At 36.2% G+C, this 20,000-nt stretch overlaps 1 protein-coding gene across 1 annotated transcript; it reads left to right on the forward strand.

The window, feature by feature from the left end:
• The first annotated feature begins 237 nt into the window (after positions 1–237).
• Positions 238–15,235, forward strand: LOC103342965 (uncharacterized). The gene is made up of 19 exons (XM_008246630.3): positions 238–921; positions 1,270–1,344; positions 1,485–1,635; positions 2,692–2,760; positions 3,399–3,571; positions 4,462–4,599; positions 5,395–5,520; positions 7,808–7,906; positions 8,631–8,751; positions 8,934–8,997; positions 9,618–9,672; positions 9,743–9,867; positions 10,234–10,307; positions 11,626–11,675; positions 12,040–12,126; positions 12,774–12,824; positions 12,919–13,002; positions 14,317–14,367; positions 14,880–15,235. Exons 1-19 carry the CDS (start codon positions 583–585, stop codon positions 14,961–14,963), a joined length of 2,016 nt encoding a protein of 671 aa, XP_008244852.1. The 5' UTR covers positions 238–582; the 3' UTR covers positions 14,964–15,235.
• Positions 15,236–20,000: the final 4,765 nt, after the last annotated feature.

A 20,000-nucleotide genomic window follows, 5' to 3' on the forward strand; every position in this document is an offset into this window, starting at 1 on the left:
TATTTTAGAAAATAATATAAATAAGTCAATAATGGGCCCAAATAATTATCAAAAAGTTTGGGCCTCTGGGTTGGGCTTACTTATAATAACCCAATTTGGTTCTCATGCTTCTTATAGTGGGCTTTTTAGTGAAACAGACCTGGGCACTAACCCATTGTGAAACATACTCTCTTTCACTCAACGTATGCAAGTAAAACGATGCGTATTGTAAATAGGGCACCTAACATCATCCTCTTCACGAGTTAGACGCCTCTTCTTCGCAGAGCAACTGCAACTGGAGATTCGCAGCAGCTGCAAGCGCAACTAAGTTCTTTTCATCTTCCTTCTTCTTCTTTCTTCTCTACCTCCGAAAGCAGTAAAAACTAGCCTCTGTCGAATCCAGAAGAAAAGGCTAAGTATATTGCAAAATAACCTCCGCCATATCCTTGACCGTATCGGGACCGTATCGCTTGTGTGTCCATGGCGTACCGAAGGCGTATCGGATGGTCAACATAACAGAAAAGTCCACGATACGTCGTTTGCCATATCCTCGGAGGAGTATCCGATACGAGCATACCCCTTCTTCCGTCTCAGTTTTTAGAAATGGTGGGGCCGGTGCTTCGCTCTCTCTGGTCCTCCACCCGAAACTCTTTCTCTTCCTCAGCTTCATCCATTGCTCCCAAACCGTACCTACTGCCCCCACCCGCCTCAGCACTCGCACGCGCCTTCTCGGCAGCCACTGCGGCCTCCGATGCTACTTCACCGAGCAGCGCGCTGAACCCAAGCCGGCTCCGCAACGTGGCGGTAATAGCTCATGTTGACCACGGCAAGACCACGCTCATGGACCGCCTCCTCCGTCAGTGCGGGGCCGACATCCCCCATGAACGCGCCATGGACTCCATCAGCCTGGAGCGGGAGCGCGGCATCACCATCGCCTCAAAGGTCAGTGACTTCCTACAGAAATGCAATGCAAATTGCAATCTAATCTGAGGGCGTGTTTTATTTTTCTTGGATGGATCCGAGGACTTGTTTGGTTGCTGAGAAAATGGAAAACAAGAGCCAAAGTTGAGATTTTGTATAGTACCCATATGTAACATTAGAAAATGGATAGGGCGAGAAATGTAGAATGCAACTATTGAATAAAGTCGGGGAACGTCTTTGTTTTTTCAAAATTTATTTGTTCTTTAATTTAGTTTTTTATTTATTGTCCAAGTTCTTTGTATTTTACTTTGGTTGATTTTGGTTGTGATAAGGTGAATCTTGATTGAATTACCTTATAACTGTATGTAGGTTACATCAATTCCGTGGAAGGAGTATGAGCTAAACATGGTTGATACGCCTGGACACGCAGATTTTGGTGGTGAAGTAAGTGACTGCAGCAGACATTCATTTAGACTTCTAGTTGAGAGTGGAAGTCGGAAACAAGTTTTAATTTTTTTTCCTTTAATGGATGAAATTGGTTTTCATTGGTTTTTGTTTAACTTTTGTTGTGGATGGATTTGTAGGTCGAGCGGGTTGTTGGTATGGTTGAGGGGGCAATTTTAGTTGTTGATGCTGGGGAAGGTCCGCTTGCGCAGACAAAGTTTGTACTTGCGAAAGCCTTAAAATATGGGCTGCGACCTATTCTTCTTCTAAACAAAGTTGATCGTCCTGCAGGTACTTATTCACACTGGGTGCATCTTTAATTTGCAAAATTGAAGTTAATAATTGCATGCATAATTTTAGAATGGGGACATTGATAAAGGGCGGACATGAGCAGGTTGGATGGGTTAGGAGGCCTGCTTGCCGAATTACAAATTCACTTTGTTCAAGGAAGACTAAGGGGTCTATCTTTGTTAGTCCAAGTTATTATTGGGTTCTTTGGGTTTTTCTGATTGCCAAATCATTGTTTCACGGGTGAGTTGAGCAAAAAAATGACATTACAATTCTCAATAACTAATTTAAACACATATAAGTGCTTCGTTATAATTTAACAATATTGACTTGGAAAGAATTTCGGTTATTGCTAATCTTCTTATTACAACTAAATGATTAAGTCAAAGAACAGTATATGGAAATTGCCTGTGACTTCTCATGTTGTAACTTCTACAATTTGGTACTAGAACTCATCCTAGAAATGGATTGGACAGTTGAAGACTTCAGACTCTGTTGATCTTTTAATTTGGGCTAAGAAATTATTTCCGTATTTGTTCAACTTATTAACTATACTTTCCCAGGTAGTTATTCAAACTTTGGGTTGTGTTTGAGTTGGTCGGGTTTGTCAAACCAAAGTGCTGATGCTTTGTTTGATAACAAACAAAAGAATGATAGTCAACTTATGATATGTAAACACATATATGTGCGCAAGCAGACACATGTTAACTGCATAAGAAAAGATGAGCTGTGTCAAGATGTTTTGGGTTGCTTCCTTGAAAGCATTCTGTTTGTGCATAATGTTTCTCTCTGTGTGCTGTGTGTCTGAACTTAATTTGTCTTATGTTTTATTTGGCATCCTGTTTAATTATTATTATCCCCTTTTACCATTTCACTTTACTCTTGCCATGCCTTGTAGGAAGCAGTTTTCATTTTTTTTTAAAAAAAAAAACAGAAAAAGAAGGAAACAATTTTCATTTAAAAAAAGAACAGCTTCCATCCCTCAGATCATAGCTGTTAAGCTGTATTTCCCATTTACTTGGGTTATTGCTAATGTTATTGGTTATTGTGTTTATGCAGTTTCGGAAGAGATGTGTAATGAAGTTGAGAGTTTGATATTCGATCTTTTTGCAAATCTTGGTGCTTCAGGTGTGGAAATATAAGAACAGAATATTGAGATTATAAAATCCCACATCGGGTATTTCAAGCATTGCACTACATTACATAATATCATGGACCTCTCCAGCCATTGATTTTGGGTTGGATGCTCTAACTTTAATGTGTTATGAAACTTCATCCACGCGTCAGGCCCAATCTGGTCTCACATGCTCCATATTACCAATATAATTTATCTATGTGTCAGGTGAAGTCCTGCGACACGTTAGTGGGAATGTTGAGATTTTAAAATCCCACTTTGGGTATTTCAAGTCTTGCACTATAATATATATTATCCTGGGCCTCTGCTCATTTTCAATTGGTTTTGAGTTGGATGCTCTAATTTTAACATGATATCAAAGCCGGCAATTCATTCACGTGTTCAGCACAATTTGCCACATGTGTTTTACACCACCTAATATAATTAATCCACATGTTTGTCTCAGTCCTGCCACACATTAAGATCCGACATTGGATTGTTGAAACCTTGCATCACAGTATATAACATCTGGGCCTCTTCACCCATTTCCAATTGGTTATGGGTTGGATGTTCCAACTTTAATTTCCATTGTCTTAACTTTGTATTAGTCAGATGAAAATCTGAATCAAAATATTTCCTATTCTTGATTTAGAGGAGCAGCTAGATTTTCCTGTGCTGTATGCTTCTGCTAAGGAAGGTTGGGCTTCCACCACTTACACCAAAGATCCACCTGCTGATGCAAGAAATATGTCACGGCTGCTTGATGCCATTATAAGTCATGTTCCTCCACCAACAGCCAATCTTGAGGCACCTTTCCAGATGCTGGTTGGTATTCAACTGTTAAAGAATGTATTTGTATATTTATCCTCACCCCACTGCACTTCCCTTTTTTGAGCTGAATATGTAGGTTGAATCCATATTATTTTTCCTGCTTTTGGCTGGTCTGTTAATGTACTTTCCTCCTTGATTTATGAAGTGGTTTCTTTAGAGAATTCCGCTTGTACATTTCGAATTCTGTGGGAAGTGTGACCATCCTATAAATGAGGATTACGACTGCTAGTAATATTTGAGATTGCAACTGATTGTTAAGGTCTTGGGCACCATAACCAATATCCTCTAACTAGCTATTAGTGCATTGCTGATTATGATTTTCTTTTTTATCCTCGTCATAATCTTATGATGTGGAAATGCCTTCATGGATGGATTTGAAAGCTATGCACTGGTAAAGCTTTTGGAAAGTTTGTTTTCATGCTAATTTAACTTCAGATTTCAATTTTGGAAATTTTATTACGTTCCTGGGATTATCTAGATATAGGATATTGTTCAAACCAAAATCTTCCCAACTATGGTGAGTTCTGAATTTGTATGATTTTTATGTTGCTTTATTCTTTATGAATTTGTATGATTTTATTTATTCTTTTTATTTTTTAGGATTCATGTTGCTTTATGGTTTATTGTTCTATAAATACAAGTTCTTGGCAGAAGACTTCAATATTAGTGCATGAGATAGAGTTATTCACACTGGAGCGCAGTTGCACTTTTTATGGATAATCCAGCAACACACACTTGCAAGGAACACATAATTATGCTATAGAACCCATGTCACCGGCTTTGACTTAATGGATAAATAACTTGTTTTTATCTTTTCTGTTCATTCCTTTTATTGTTCATAGTGTTGGAAAAATTGAAATAGCATTTATTGGCGTTGCTCTAAGGTTTCCATGATGGAACGAGACTTCTACCTTGGACGAATATTGACTGGACGGGTTTCTTCTGGCAGCATTCGTGTTGGTGACAGAGTTCATGGGCTGCGTCACAAAGATTCTGGGGTTGAGAAAATTGAAGAAGGGAAGGTTTGTGGCTGTAAATTTTCCTCATTGTAGTTGGAGCTCAAGAAATATTTTTCCCACTTGTAGTGCATCTGTACAATATTTAATTCTTTATCACAATGATATTTTACCCATGTTCAGATAAAGCTCTTGTAGAGTTCACTATCAATGTCCTCATTCCATCCTATATATTATTTGATCTATGTGTATGTGTTGGTTCAGTTAATTTGACTTATCAGAAATGGCGTTAGTTTACTCAGAATGTTCTGTATTTGACTACTAGCGCTCTAAGCCTGCATTTTATAATTGCTTAATTAGAGTATTGAGGCTTATTGCTTTGTTTTTCTCTGACTAAGTATCTAAGATGAAAGTATACAACCTCTGAAACATCCTTGTCTCTCACAGAATAATGGTAATGTTTGAAAAATTCTTTTGAACACGTAATAATACAAAATTCTCTGTTTCCTCTGTCTTCTCATGAACATGTTACAAACTTAGACCAATATTTGTGAACATTTTGTTTCAGAAGAAGTTACTACTTTTTTTTTTTAATAATAAATTTTTTTAATTTAAGGAAGCTTTATTAATCATCACAATAAAAGAACTATAACATTCTTGAGGCAAATAAAAAATGAACAAAAGCTTATTTCAACGACTTTCTATGAAATATGAACATTAGCTATAATTTTTTACATGAGGAAAGAAACTCAACACCAAATTGAAATATTACAATTTTTTTTTTTCTAAACTAGTTTTTTGTTTCTTCATCTTCCACAGGCAATGGTACTAATTTACAGGATAACTGCTTACTTTTTGTAGGTTGTGAAACTGATGAAAAAGAAGGGAACACATATGGCCCTAATTGATAGTGCTGGAGCTGGTGACATAGTATCCATGGCTGGGTTGGGAAGTCCATCTATTGGCCATACGGTCGCAAACGTTGAGGTATGTTAGTGGAAATTATGTCTATGGCCTTCAAGTCTTTTCATTTTCTTCTCTTTGGTCTTACGTAGTCAACTGATCTTCCCATTATTGTTTTTTTATTCTGATTTTCTTTTTTAAATCTGAATATATAATTACTTCACTATATATTTTCTTGTATCCCTTGTACTTCCGTTCCTACCTTGAGAAGGCTCAACTGGGGCTCTTGCTAAGGTTTTTCAGTCCCTTTCTTGCAGAGTCATAGGCATTCACCTTGGTTCCCTTCTAATATAATTATTTAAACTGATCCTAGTTTGTGTTAACAAATTATGGATGGCCGTTGTATAAGGCAAGGTGTAGGTGCTTTGTGTCTTGTTTAACATTTGAGTTTGAACTTTTCAAATAAAAATTAAGGGTGCTTGTACCATGGTAAAGCATTTGATATTTTGATATTCTCTGTACATATATTTGATGTTCTGTTTGTTCATTTGAAATAGTTTTGGCTCATATAGTGATGTAGAAGTTTATTACTTTAAAGTAAAGTTATGAGAAGCTTTCACCATAGTAGGATTGCTTGATGTAATGCAGTTCAGTGAGTACTGCGGGATATTATGGTAATGGGTGGGAATGCATTCTTCTTACGCAGTTTAGGGTGGTACCAATAGAGAACAAACTGAGTTTTTTTTTTTTGGTAATTGAGGACATTGTGAATTGAAACTTAGTCTTGTTAGACAATTTATGACGAATGGCATGTTTACTTACAAGTAATGGGAATAAGAAGAAAGGGAATGATTGCCATTCCTGACTTCCCTTGTGTTAACTTACACAGAAAACAATCATTTAATACACAGGTCCCACCTTAAAATCCTTAATCAAATACCCCAAAACCAGAAATCAAATCAACTAGGAGGGGATAGTTGATACGATTCCCATTCCTTGTTTATTCTAGTCTCTTTCTTATTATTCCCATTACTTATAAACAATCATGCCAGAAGTGTGAAAAGTATTTTAATTTTAATTCTTATGTCATAAAAGTACTTGTTATTTCTTGGTTGAATTGGATTTCTGATTTATTCTGATACTTTGTAATAAAGTTAAATAGGTCAATGAAATTGAGTATTTTCAATAATGACGCAAAGAGAAGAAATGGGTAGGGGCTTTATTAGTTTTTCATGAAGAAATGCTCCAAGTTTATTTTGATGTATGTCAGAAGGATTTTAGATACACACATTATGTTGTATGCCAGAGTTTTGTAGAGGTTAGATGAGAAACTAAGGGTCCCTTTGGGAGGAATTATTTCAAACCTAGGAATTCAGTTAATATTATATAGTTAAATTGCTTGATTGCATTACTACAAAACCCAACTATTTGTATTTGTATTAGAAGGAAAAAAAATTGAAATTATTCATTATATTAGCCATTTCAAATATATTTATCTAGTTATTTAAATCTCAAATATATTCTATTAGTTATAGTTTTAAACTAATTTAGCTTATCGAGGCACGAAGGAAAAACTAATGGCATGTTTACTTACTTGGAATGGGTGATCTCTTACCCATTCCTTCTCTCTTCTATTCTTGACTTCCCCAATTTTTGCCTTCCCCATTTCAAGTAAGTAAACATGCCATACCTTAGCCTATTGTCAAATCTAAATTTTTTTTTTTAATAAAAAAAATCATTCCATCCAAGTGGAGTAGATTATTGTTGCTTCCCAATTCGATATAATCAACATGCTCTGTTATTTACTGTTTGTGAACTTTTCATGAGTTTATTTTTGAATAAGTAAATGTATACTTAATGTCCCTCACAGTGTATAATTATATTTAATTGGTTTAATAATCCATATCTGTGGGTACTAGTGTATGAGAACTTATACCACTTACTAAAATGAGGTGCTATGGATTAGTGATACACATAAGAAATCAATTATAGTCACTAATATAATTAGACATGCTCTTAATAGACAGATGGGATTTGCAATCGAATGTAATATCTGTTCAGCATCATGGGATCCTTTTCTTTCAAGGATGTACAACTTTTGCACCATGTTATGTCTGACTCTGTTTGCTCTTTCTCTTGGGTGCGATTTGCGATTTGAATGTCTATGTAGGTAGTCCACATCACTTGTCTTTTGTCTTTCAAATTAGTTACTTAAATGATTTTATCTACTTTTGTCTTAAGATGATGGTAAAACATTATGATGTGTAATTCTTATATTGCATCATTCTAAGGGTTTATATGTTTTTATCTTTCTATAACGCGTCATAGTGGTACATTTTGTTGAAAACTGACTTGTGGTTGCATCTGATAGATTATGATTGCATTACCCACCGTTGAGTTGGATCCCCCAACTATTTCCATGACTTTTGGTGTTAACGATTCTCCATTAGCTGGTCGTGATGGTACCCACGTAAGTCATGATTTTTCCGTTTTGTTTTTTTTGCAATCAGTATATATATATATATACTATATATTTTTTTAATGCCCTTAATTTGCATTTAGCTATTTACTTGTCACTTTGATAGATGTATTCATTTTATTTTTCTCATTTTTGGTTTCAAATCATTATTGTATGAATAGAAAATCAGTACTTGCTTTAGAACTAGGATAAACTATGAAAAATATATAGATAGAGCACATACAGTAGAGATATGAAAGTTTGTATTGTAATCTCTTATTGTCATCTATGTTTTCCCAAATTTGACATTAAAGTGGGGTGTCAATTTTTATGAAAAGTAGGGTTTGAATCACCTGTCCAATTGAAAATATGTAGTACATAAGGACGGTAGAAATTTGGCAGGTGTCCAGCAACTTCTTAGTTCTAAGTAATGAATTTCATTCAACTTGCATAATAATACATCCTGCTAGGAATACTCTGTATCAGTCCCAAGCCAGGCTAATGTCCAAAAATATATATTTTTTCCACCAACCTGTAAACGCCCTAGACATGCTCTAGGCAAGTGTTATTGGGGTCACAATACATGTTGCGCCCTTTTTAACATGGTCATCCGTCACTCTATGTATTTTCATTCCACTTAAATGTAAGCAAAAAACTGATGACTGCACCTGTAAGAATGGGTTGCACTTGGACCAGTCTACATGATCTGACATGCTGATGATGTTATAATTTGCAGCTCACTGGAGGAAAAATTGGTGATCGGCTATCAGCTGAAGCGGAAACCAATCTTGCCATTAATGTTCTTCCAGGCTTATCAGAATCATATGAAGTTCAAGGGAGGGGAGAGCTTCAACTAGGTTTGTTCCTTTAAGTTCACAATTATTTTCGCAGTTTCTTGTTTTCTTCCAAGAGACTTCTTGTCAACCAAATATATATACGATGTTTTACTGACACGGCTCTCTCCACTTGCATCTCTACATTTCATTGTCAATTACGTTTAAACATATTCTCAGTGTAGTTTTCATGATGTGTAAAACAGGTATTTTAATTGAGAATATGAGGCGGGAAGGCTTCGAGCTGTCTGTCTCACCTCCCAAAGTCATGTGAGGCACTGATTTTTGATTTATTGCTAAGTAAATGTGATTTTGTTTACATATATATGGATTTCCCAAATCCAGGGCTTTTATTATAAAGAAAAATATATTGAGGTTCTGGAAATATAATGGTGATCAGTTTAGAGTGTTAAAATTATAAAGACATTTGCAGCAAAAATGTGAAATACTTGGGGAACTTTGGTAGGATACTAATGGAGGAGACATATGCAAAGATTAACAGTCAATACATGGTAAAGAAGGTGGAATGAAGAGTTCTTTTTAACATTTTTGTTCCCAATGTTTTGTTATATGCTTTGGAAAAAAGGTCTTGTGTTATAATTTTACTTTATCTGATATCCTTAAAAAAACAGTGATTATACAGTAGCAGGTCCTATTTTCTAGACTTCATTTTGTTATATCTACTGTGCGTGCATTAGTGTATGTGTATAGAAAATTAGGAACGCTATGCAATATAGTTAGTGATATAGTGCGCTATGTGAGCGTGATTTAAAACACTGATATGTGCTCACACATAATTCACTGTATGATTTTTCTTCTGTCCTTGCTTTTGTTGAATTACTCATTTTGACACCTTGAGCTAAGTTTTTTGTTTTTTGGTACTGAATCAGGTATAAAACGGAGAATGGTCAAAAGCTTGAGCCAATTGAAGAAGTTACTATTGAGGTAAGGAATTGCAGATCTGAAAATTGTGTAGTTCCTTTCAACAATTGAGACTCATGTATTATTGTTGCAGGTAAATGAAGAGCATGTCGGGTTAGTTATGGAAGCCTTATCTCATAGGCGAGCTGAGATTGTTGACATGGGTCCTGTTCCAGGAAGTGTTGACAGGACTAGATTGTCTTTGACATGTCCATCAAGGTTCTCTTACCCTCTTAATGTCAATTCTTCTTTCTGCCTCACTGAGCCTATATTATTTTGCCACATAAGCAATAATTATCTGTTTAGCATTTGATAGGTTGTACCGTTTATACATTTTTCCATATTGGTAGTCATCAGAATGAAAATCACCATGTCCATCGCACTCATTTGGTCTTGTGGTGACTCTTTACCATTATTGCACATCTAATGTTACATTGCATAATCTTTAACCATGTTTTATCTATGCAGTCAACTAGTTTCATCACCATTTATGATTTATATCTGGCCTAGTGATTTATAGTTTCATTGGCGATACATTCTATTTAAATAATAGAAATTGATCTTCTTTTGTGTTGTATTCTTCAGGGGTCTGGTTGGTTACAGAAGCGTGTTTAGCAGTGACACACGTGGAACTGGATTTATGCATCGCGCTTTCTTAAGTAAGATTTTCCTGTCTTGTTACTTTTATCTCTCCATTCCCTTTGCATTTTGGTTTTGCCTTTAAATCTGTCATGTAACTGGGGCCTCGTTAGGGAGGTAATTCTTTTCCTAGTTGGTCATCACCTAGTTCTACATTTTCTGGTTGCTTGGATTTAACATGGTTCTCTGTCCAGGTCTAGACCCTGACATATGGATGTGCTTGTGTTTGTGTCCGGACCTGTGCCTATATGTATATATAGTGATGTATGCATGCATGTATAACTCATGCATATGTATGTTTACATACTCTTAGTGTATGATACTTATGCATCTGATGAACATAAAATAAGAATTGAATTGAATTTATTTTATATTGTGTTTATTTTCTTAAATGTGTATTTTTATAAATCTGATTCTCAGCCGGTTAATAACAGTTATTATGGTCTAATCAGATGAATCTTAATTTTACAGAATTGATTTTGATCTATTCGAGATGGGAAGAAAAGAACATAGTCGTGCTGAGTAAATTGAAATATATATATATATATATATATATATATAGAGAGAGAGAGAGAGAGAGAGAGAGAGAGATAAACATGAACAAGTAGTCAATGAAGCATGTAAAATAACAAAATAAGCACAAAAATCGAAAGAGAAAACCTAAACCAACACATACAGCAACACAGAAAGCTTAGCACAGAATTCCCCCTCTAATGAAGAAAAATGACACTAAAATTAATGTTCTTGAAATGTTTTTACAGAGAAGTCCAGAAATAATTTCGTGGTAGTATCTTTTCCAATCAGTTTAAAACCAAATGAAGCAACTTTCAGTGCTTTTCCTGACCCAAAAAAAATACTCCTCAAATTTACAGTTTTTCCCTAGATTGTAAAATTTTTCTGTAAAATGTAACATAACTTGTGTTATGCTTGGTTCAGGATATGAGTATGGATACAGAGTATGGCAATTTGACCAGAATGTCTTTTCCGTTAAATTCCCAATACGCATTGCAGTTCCTATTATGATCACAACTGTTATAAAGTATTATACCTTCATATTTGGAGAATATACTTCTAAAATGTGATAGTGTGGAGAGTGAACCACTAGCGTGTTCTGAATTAAAAGCGCTAAATACTAATTACATTCCTCTTGTTATAACTCATCCATTTTCTTTTTCTGGTATTCAGTCTAAAATCAAATGTTCTACTGTTTAGCTTTTTTTTTTTTGCTTCACTGAATTTATTTGTTATTAGCTTTAAATATTGTTGTTTTTTTAAGTTAAGCCTGCTGTTATTTTCTTTTATTGCAATTTCTCATGCATGTTATCTTTTTTTACACAGCCTATGAAAAATACAGAGGTCCTCTTGGAAATGTCAGGAAAGGAGTGTTGGTATGCGTGTACTTGCTTTTTGATTTATGATGAACTATTTGATTCTACACTGTTTCTGAAGAATAATTATCTGTTAAGGTTTGTTAAAATGTATTTTTCAAGTTAACTGCTCTTGTCTTGAGAAGATGTATAGCTTAAACATTAGAGACATCTCAAGAGAACCACTTTTTATTTTTATGATCTACAGTTGCTTCATGATTGATGCTTATTTCAAACATTGACTATTTTTTAAGATAGGAATATGGATGTAACTCTTCATCATAACATATAATGTTAAATCTTCTATATGTTACACCTGTTGTTTACATGGAAGTTGTATGTGTTATATGACTGGTATTTTCCTTCTTTTTACTTAACTCAATAGGTGTCAATGGGCTATGGTACAATCACAGCCTATGCGTTAATGAGTTTAGAACCTCGAGGAACTCTTTTTGTGAATCCTGGCATGGAGGTTGGTACATATATGATCAGTTCTTGTTTCTACCTATCTTTTAACTTCCCAAATCTCTTTAGTTATTACAGATGTGGTAGGTAAGGATCCTATTGTTTATGCTAATTACATGTATTCTAGATGATAAAAATACATTCATATTGACTAAAGGATGATTCTTTATTTTGAGAACATTAAATTCATATTTCTTTAATCATTCGCTCTCTCCATATTTCTTTAATCATTCGCTCTCTGTCACAGCCATCTTTTTCCAACTCCAAATACTCTAGACCCTTTTTCCCTACAAATGTGTGGTCCTGTTCAGACAAAAAACAAAAGGACAAAAAGACAAAAAGAGAGAGTGTGGTCTTGTTCTTCATCTCTATATAAAGAAGAGAAATTAAGGACAGGATAAAATTGATCACTGTGTAATTTTTGGGGCTAATTAACTTAAACAGGATGGCCCAGGATAAAAAATTTGTTTCACATGGGTTAAAATTAATAACTATAGTGAAAGGATGAAAACTGTGTTTCCTATACTAGGTAGACTGGGTAAGTGGTTATTTGATTCAAAGAAATTATAGATCCTAGAGTACCTAGTAAATGAACTGGATAGACGTGGTTTTGTTTGTTTGATAAAAGTGTCTCTTTTGTTCATTAAAACGCAGACATATGATGGCATGATTGTTGGCGAACATTCGAGGGACACGGATCTAGATGTAAGGAAATTATGTGCTTTTCATGTTATGAATTGTGTTATATTTATGTTATTAAACTTGTGGTTTGTATAGTTGACTGACCTTGCCAATACAGGTCAACCCTGTAAGAAATAAGGAACTTACAAATGTACGTGCTGCAAGCAAGGATGAGAATGTGAAACTAGCTCCTCCTCGCCTTGTATGTATCAACCAAGTTATTCTTCTTTAATCTTTGTTGCATACAGTTTTCTCCATGGGTTGTCTAGCATGCATTATATAGTCACTGTATTGAAATAAGGATTGTTTTGTAGCCTAGCCATATATTAAATTGGGCAATGTGCCCTAGCGTAAATTTATCCATCATTAAGGGGATCTAGTCTATCTATAGATGGTCTACAATTTGGAAATCGTTAATCCTAAAATATATTTGACTTGATATTCAAATTTTCTACAGTTAATCCCTCAGCCTAATATAGGGGCCAACTTGATAGCACTTTTGTAATATAGGCTGGTTATTAGTCATTTAGTTTAATGACTGATTATGGGACCTTTAGCTTAGTCCATTAGCTTAACGTAAGGTCTGACTTTTTAATAAGCTAAATTTGATTCTTATTGTCTGATTAGCATAATTCAAGGCTTATCTGGCAAATTTGTGTCTTCTGGCCATACATAAACACCCATGTGCTCTATTGATAAGTAGTGTAACTCAATGATCGTCCTCTTATTTTTCTGATTTGTTTTTTTTTTCCTTTAACGTGTTGCCCTTACTTTGAACATACACACACACAAAAACAATAATATGAGGAAGAACAAAAAGTGGCCAACTTATCTCTAGCTACTATGTGATAGATATGTTGAAATTCTTGTGGTTTTTTCTAGTTAAGATCTCACCTCAGTTTTTTTCCCTGTGGAGATTCCATCTTGCCTCGCTGAGTTCTCCATCCTGATGAGATCTCTTCTTGGTTCTCATCTTGTACAGATCTCATCTCATTTAGAATTCGTCTCAGTTATAATTGTAGCAAGCTGGAAGTTGTTGATATACTCTCCAGCTTGAGAGGGAAGCATTGTTGATATAGGCTGATAAAAAAAGCAATTTAGTCATTTACTTTAGTGCTTTACTTAACATCTGATCATTTAATGAGAAAATTTTTAGGCTTATGGTTTGATTAGCTTAATTCTTGTATGATTAGTGACTTCGTGTCATGTATAAAGCACGCTTGCACTCTATTGATAAGTAGTGCACTACATTAATCTTCCTATTATGTTCCATTTTTTCTTTCCAAAAGCATAATATTCTGTTGCATCACATTTTAGAGAAATTCTTTAAAATTTGTTAGTTTCAACAACGGATTCAAAATGTTCAAAATATTAAGAACTGCTGGAGAATAAAAATGCCACTTCTATAATCTGCTTTGGTAGTAATAAACCCGCCATTAATTTTAAATAAAGTAAAACCTTCATTGTCTTTACACTCTTCATGCGGTTGCTAATATCTGAAAGCATTTGGGTGCAGATGACTCTTGAAGAAGCGATAGGCTATGTAGCCTCTGATGAGCTTATTGAGGTACCTCCTGATTTTAATTTTATCCGTCCACTTGTGATTAATTGTGAACAGTTGTCATATGTTGCCATATAAACTATCAGCTGAGGTCCGTTGGGTAACATTTTTTCATTTAGTTTTTAGTTTTTATTTTCAAAGAAGGAGAAATGAGAGGATAGTGAGAAATAGGGATGATATACCTGTGCGATGGAGAATGTGAAATTATAAATGATATATGTATGGGATGGAGAATAAAATGTGCAATGGTTCATACAATAAAACTAAAAACCAAATTTAAAACTAGAAGCGCTTTTTGTTCCCTCCTTCCCCCCACACCCACCCCCACCCCCGGAATTTATTTTCATCCTCAATCTTTAATTTAGAAAATAAAATAATTGAAAACCGAACATTACCGAATGGGTGCTAAGTTCCTCGTTATATGTACAGATTGTTACAACTTTCTGGTTCCCGAACATTACAGAATGGTGCTAATTTGTAGTCACATTACTTATCATATGATGCTTTTATTTGTGCAGGTTACACCAAAGGCCATTCGGTTAAGGAAAAAATATATGGACGTTAACAAGCGTAAAAGCATGAGTAAACGGCAAAAGGAATAAATCTCGCCGTTCGTGCAGTTTTGTAACTTCATTAGGTAATACTTAAATGTTTCAAAACGGGTAATTATAATACGCACTCAACTGGTCCACCTCAATTTTGGTGGGAGTGTCACGGAAGGCATATTCTTTAACAAACATGGATGAGCAAAGAAACTTGATGTATTTAGTGTTAGATTTAACTATATAGTTAGCTATCTTATTGGGGCCCTTTCGTGGCGTTTGCCAAATTTTGGTGATAACATTATTATTTTATGGAGGTTGAATTTCCGGACTTGGTGGCTTAGCTTTTGCTCGAATCAATTGCATGGGGCAGTGACTTGGAAAACAGAGCAGATGATGCTTATATTACACTGCTCTTATGTGTAACTGGCATTGAGTATTGTCTGTCGGGAATTGTTGCATTTACAATAAGTCAAGAAAACGTGTGTTATTTGTGAAAAATAGTTATGTACGTGTATAATACGTGAATATTCTTTTGTATACAAAGAAATGCGTATTCTTTTGTATTTTTGTGAAGTATAAGGAACCTCTGCAATGAAAAATTATCATCATTTGACCCAAAAAAAAAAAAAAAATCAACATAAAATCCTTATTGAAGATGCTCCCTTTTGCATTAGTTTCATAGCACCATATAAATATTGAATAAAAGTCATGGAAATTGATAGAAAAATATGGAAATCTATTTTTTATATAGAAAAATTTGTTTCATTAAACTCCAAAAAATTGGGAAGAAAGAATGTATCAATGTGGCTCGTTAAAACCTTACCAAAGAAAATCTGGGACAAAACTCCGGGGTGGGAAACTGTGCAATACGATGAGCAGAGTATTAGCCTGGCGGGGAATGTAGGAGAGAACAGTGGAAGGTACATGCTGCAGAAGAGTGCGAATTCCCCTCCACCAAACTCCCTTCCGGAGCTAAACAGACTTCCTCCTCGTTAATCAATTGTACAACATTCAAACAATCAGTTTGAACAAACAGAGGCACAAATCCTGCGTCCAATGCAAAGAGTAGCCCATTCTTCAGCGTGTAGAGCTCCGTGGCAAGGATATACACCATGCCAGGAGCTCGCATAGCCACAGCTCCAAGTTAATTCACCATTGGGATCCCGAAGCACAAAACCAACCCCCTTCGATCCATCTTTCATATCTACAACCTCATCCACATTTAGTTATAAAAAACCATTGGGGGGCTGCCACCGTACCGTAATAGTTGGCATGGGGGAACTCCTATGATGACATTCAGTCATACGTTTAACCTAAGCATCATAGCTCCTTACCTGTTCCAGCAATCTACCTTGGAAAGTTGGATTATAACCAAATAAAATAGCATTGCGCTCATTTCAAAACAGCCAAACTGTAATTCCAAATACGGGTAATTGGTCCCCAGAGAACACCTCCAGCGCCGTTCGGCTCATGACTTTGTGATATAAGAGGCATAACAGAAAGCCCCACCTCCTCCCAGACTTGCCGACTGCTGTCTGTCACAATCAAACATAGCATGGGTGGATGTTTCAAGAGCAGTAAGGCAACGAAAACAAACAACATCAATGATCAGCCTCCTGAGCCGATATAGTACATCCCTTGATGGGAGAATATTCTGTACAAATCTCCATAGAAAAAGAAAAATTTTTGGAGGCACCTTCAGCTTCCACAAATATTTCCATAGTTTGTTGACAGAAGATGAACTAGTCCAATCAGCAGCTGTAGTACTAGCAAGTCGTTGATGTTCATTAGCAACCCAATATCCACTTTTTACACTATATCTACCATTTGATGTAAAGTGCCACATCCTTCTATCCAAATTTAAATTAGAGATGGGAATAGAAATAACAAGCTCTTCCTCGAGAAAATTGAAAACTTGATAAATCTTTGGTATATCCCAACCTCCGCTGGCAGTGAGTAGTTCAGACACTCGAGCATCAGGATCTAAAATGGCCCATGACTGGCAACACATGGGCATGTCGAATCCAAGAATCTCCATAAATTCGAACCAACCGTCCTTCGCAAATGTGCAAATGGAGCCCAAGTTGTAGCAGTTCACGTCCCCACAAGATGGACAGCCACGTAAAAGATGGGTAATCACCATGGGAAGCTTGTAAGAAATCTGTATCGAGGAAGTACCGTGCTTTGAGCATACAAGCTACCAAGGAATTGGGGAACTCCAACAGGCGCCACCCTTGCTTGTATAACAGGGCATGGTTGAAACTACCCAACTCCCGAAAATCCGTACCTCCATTAATTTTATTATAGTAAATTGAGCTTAGACCCATAAAATTCATTTTAAATCACCAACAACCCTTTTCTTTATTTTTATATTTAAAATACCCAATTTTTTCAAATAATACCCATAACTAGAATCCAAATAAGCAAGTTACCTAATATAATTTATAATCTGATTTATTATATTTTTAGGATTCCAAAACTACCCTTATTTACAAGATAACGTGTTATGTGAGGGTGTATTAACTCTTTGGTTCTTGAGTTTATTGTTTTGATTTCCTCTCACCGAATTAGCCTGCAATTCAATACTCTTTTGCATCAGTTTTGATTATGAATTTAATTTGCATAATGATTTTTTGCATAGGGATAGTCATTTGTTGGATCCTCTGTCATAAAATTTATTTTTCTGAGAAAAGCCCTGATTTTCCTTCACGCGACTTCTAGTTGCTTCCCGCCGTCAGTGTATGCGTGAGTTCACCTCAAGAATTTTTAGGTTCGTCATACTATTTTTTATGGTGTATTTTTTGTTCATAGTCCACCGCATTCCTGTTTAATGGGTTTTTTTTTTGTTTCTTAGTAGCCTTTGGGTACTCGGTGCTCTATTATTTGATAGTTGATTCATTCAGTTCTTTCTGCCTCGTCTATTATTTCATTACTTCTTGTGATAATCTACTGCAGTCACTTCTTTCTTCTTCGTCTATTTCTGTGATTATTTGTTCATAACAAGTACGTAAATTACCCACAAGAAATTTACAGGTAGATCAATTACCCCTGCAGAAATTTACTGGGTAATGATGTGTTTTTAGTTGTATAAATATAATTGGTCATTTGCTCAAATTTGTTTTATAGCTCGCATAGTCCTTTTTTTTTTTTTTTTTTTTTCCAGCAAGAAGTTGGGTTTTAATTTACTCATGGGGAATGTATCTAAATATATTGATATATAGATATGTATGGCAAATTATTTCCATGAGTGCTGGATTGATATTCGGATAAAATCTGTTATGTTATTAGCCAACACAGAATCATGTGCACCAGTAGGTGTAAAACTTAACCATGAAAGAAACATCAATCGGTCCCAAATCTGATGATGTAACAAAACCAAAACCAGGTGAAACAAAATTACCAAATGACAAGCGTATAAAATCATTCAAATTTTTTTTTTTTGGGAAATGTATTTGATTAAATTTATTGGGATTCATTTTGGTAAACATACCCAGCAAAACGTTGTCATCGTGTGCAATTTAGTCTCCACTTCTGGATTATTGCTTATCTCAATTTGTAAAATTTCTGTAAATGAATATGTAACAACCCAATCCTTAATTAATTCTTAATTATTATTTTATTCAAGAAAAGGACTAGAATACCCTTGGATTATGTTGTTAAGTTTAAAGTTGACTTTTGACTGGAAAGGAATTTGGGAATTTCGATTCTGTTGTGCGTGCGCGACGAGATGAGTCCATAGATCGTAGTGGGCCCAAATCGAGTTCCTCTCTCTCTCTCTCTCTCTCTCTCTCTCTCTCTCTCTCTCTCTCTCTCTCCTCACAGAGTTCCTCTGCCCAAGCCCCTTCCCATTCTGTACTCCGAAGCAACCCACCCACACAACGCCACATCCGACCACCCCAACCCTCGAGACCGGTCCGTTTGACTCGTCGTGAAGTCACAATCTCGACCCACCGGTTTCTGGCGGAAAACCCAATTCCAGTGGACGGTTTCGACCTGGTTTTTCTCCCGAGTGTTCACGAAGATGGCGTGGCGATTCGGACGAATTTCCGTCGGACTAGGTATGTTTTCGAACCCTCTCTGCATACTCTAGCTGCACTGTTGGGTAGGAATTGGTTGATTTTGCTTGTAGGAGAACGATTTTGGAAACTAGGTTTTGGCCGAATTGTGTTGAGATTCCGCCACTTCCGCCAGCTTTTGGGGTAGGTACAATAACAAAGTGGTTCCAAATAGGGTGTTACACTTAGGGTAGGAGTCTTGAGCCGTGATTTGGAGATTTTCTGGCAAAGCATTATCGCTATAGGAACCACGCGTTGCCGGGCTCGTGTGGCGGCTCGTGGGCAGCAGGGTGAGAACCACATTCAGTCCTAGAATAATCCCTTGGTCCTCACAAGCGTGTGGGTATTCACGGATTCCAATTTGGATAACGTTTGAACCATGAACGGATCTCGCCTAGGGTGTGATTTCCGGGTTCAATATGTTTGAGCCGTTGGATCGTAGTCATTTTCAGATATGCTGATCTAGATAATTCCATGATCGTTTAGGATTCGACGGATCGTCAAACGGAGTCTCGGTTACTCCAGAAATGCCAACCCTAAGGCTAGGTTTATAGTAATTGTCCGATCTTGCGATCGTGGGTAATCCGACCGTCCGATCAAGACCAAACGTTCGGGACTTATGTCGTAGGCATATGGGAACCTTTAGGGACTCTTGCATCGTGCGGTGCGAGGTTGCGACCGGATAGAAGCGTATCTCCGAGGCATGCAAGGAGGGTATAAACGATGTATTAGTGAAATTGACAAATCAGAATTAGAAGAAAGAACTACGTGTGGCTTGATCCTCATTAAAGTGCGTAGGCAACCCGAGGTTACAAGGTGCAGCCACGAGGTTAGGTAGTAAAAGGTAGTTCGATTAAGTTATTAGGAAATCTAACCTGTCAGGGAAATGTTCAATTTACAGGGAAAACTACGCAATTTTCGGTAGAAGTCTAGCTACTAAGCGGGTTTTTAGTTAGAAGGGCAGTTTGGTCATTTGTGCCCGCATTCGCCAAGTGTCGGACACGCCGTGTTCATTTCCAAAGTGGAATTTGGGTCGGGT

Source organism: Prunus mume, linkage group LG4 (assembly GCF_029339155.1).
Source record: "Prunus mume cultivar Tortuosa linkage group LG4, ASM2933915v1, whole genome shotgun sequence".
NCBI classification, from domain to species: domain Eukaryota; kingdom Viridiplantae; phylum Streptophyta; class Magnoliopsida; order Rosales; family Rosaceae; genus Prunus; species Prunus mume.

Coding starts and splice junctions, on each gene's coding strand:
- LOC103342965 (XM_008246630.3), top strand. CDS start 583: ATGGTGGGGCCGGTGCTTCGCTCTCTCTGGTCCTCCACCCGAAACTCT. Junction 12,825..12,918: donor CGAGGGACACGGATCTAGAT/GTAAGGAAATTA, acceptor TTGCCAATACAG/GTCAACCCTGTAAGAAATAA. Junction 13,003..14,316: donor AACTAGCTCCTCCTCGCCTT/GTATGTATCAAC, acceptor ATTTGGGTGCAG/ATGACTCTTGAAGAAGCGAT.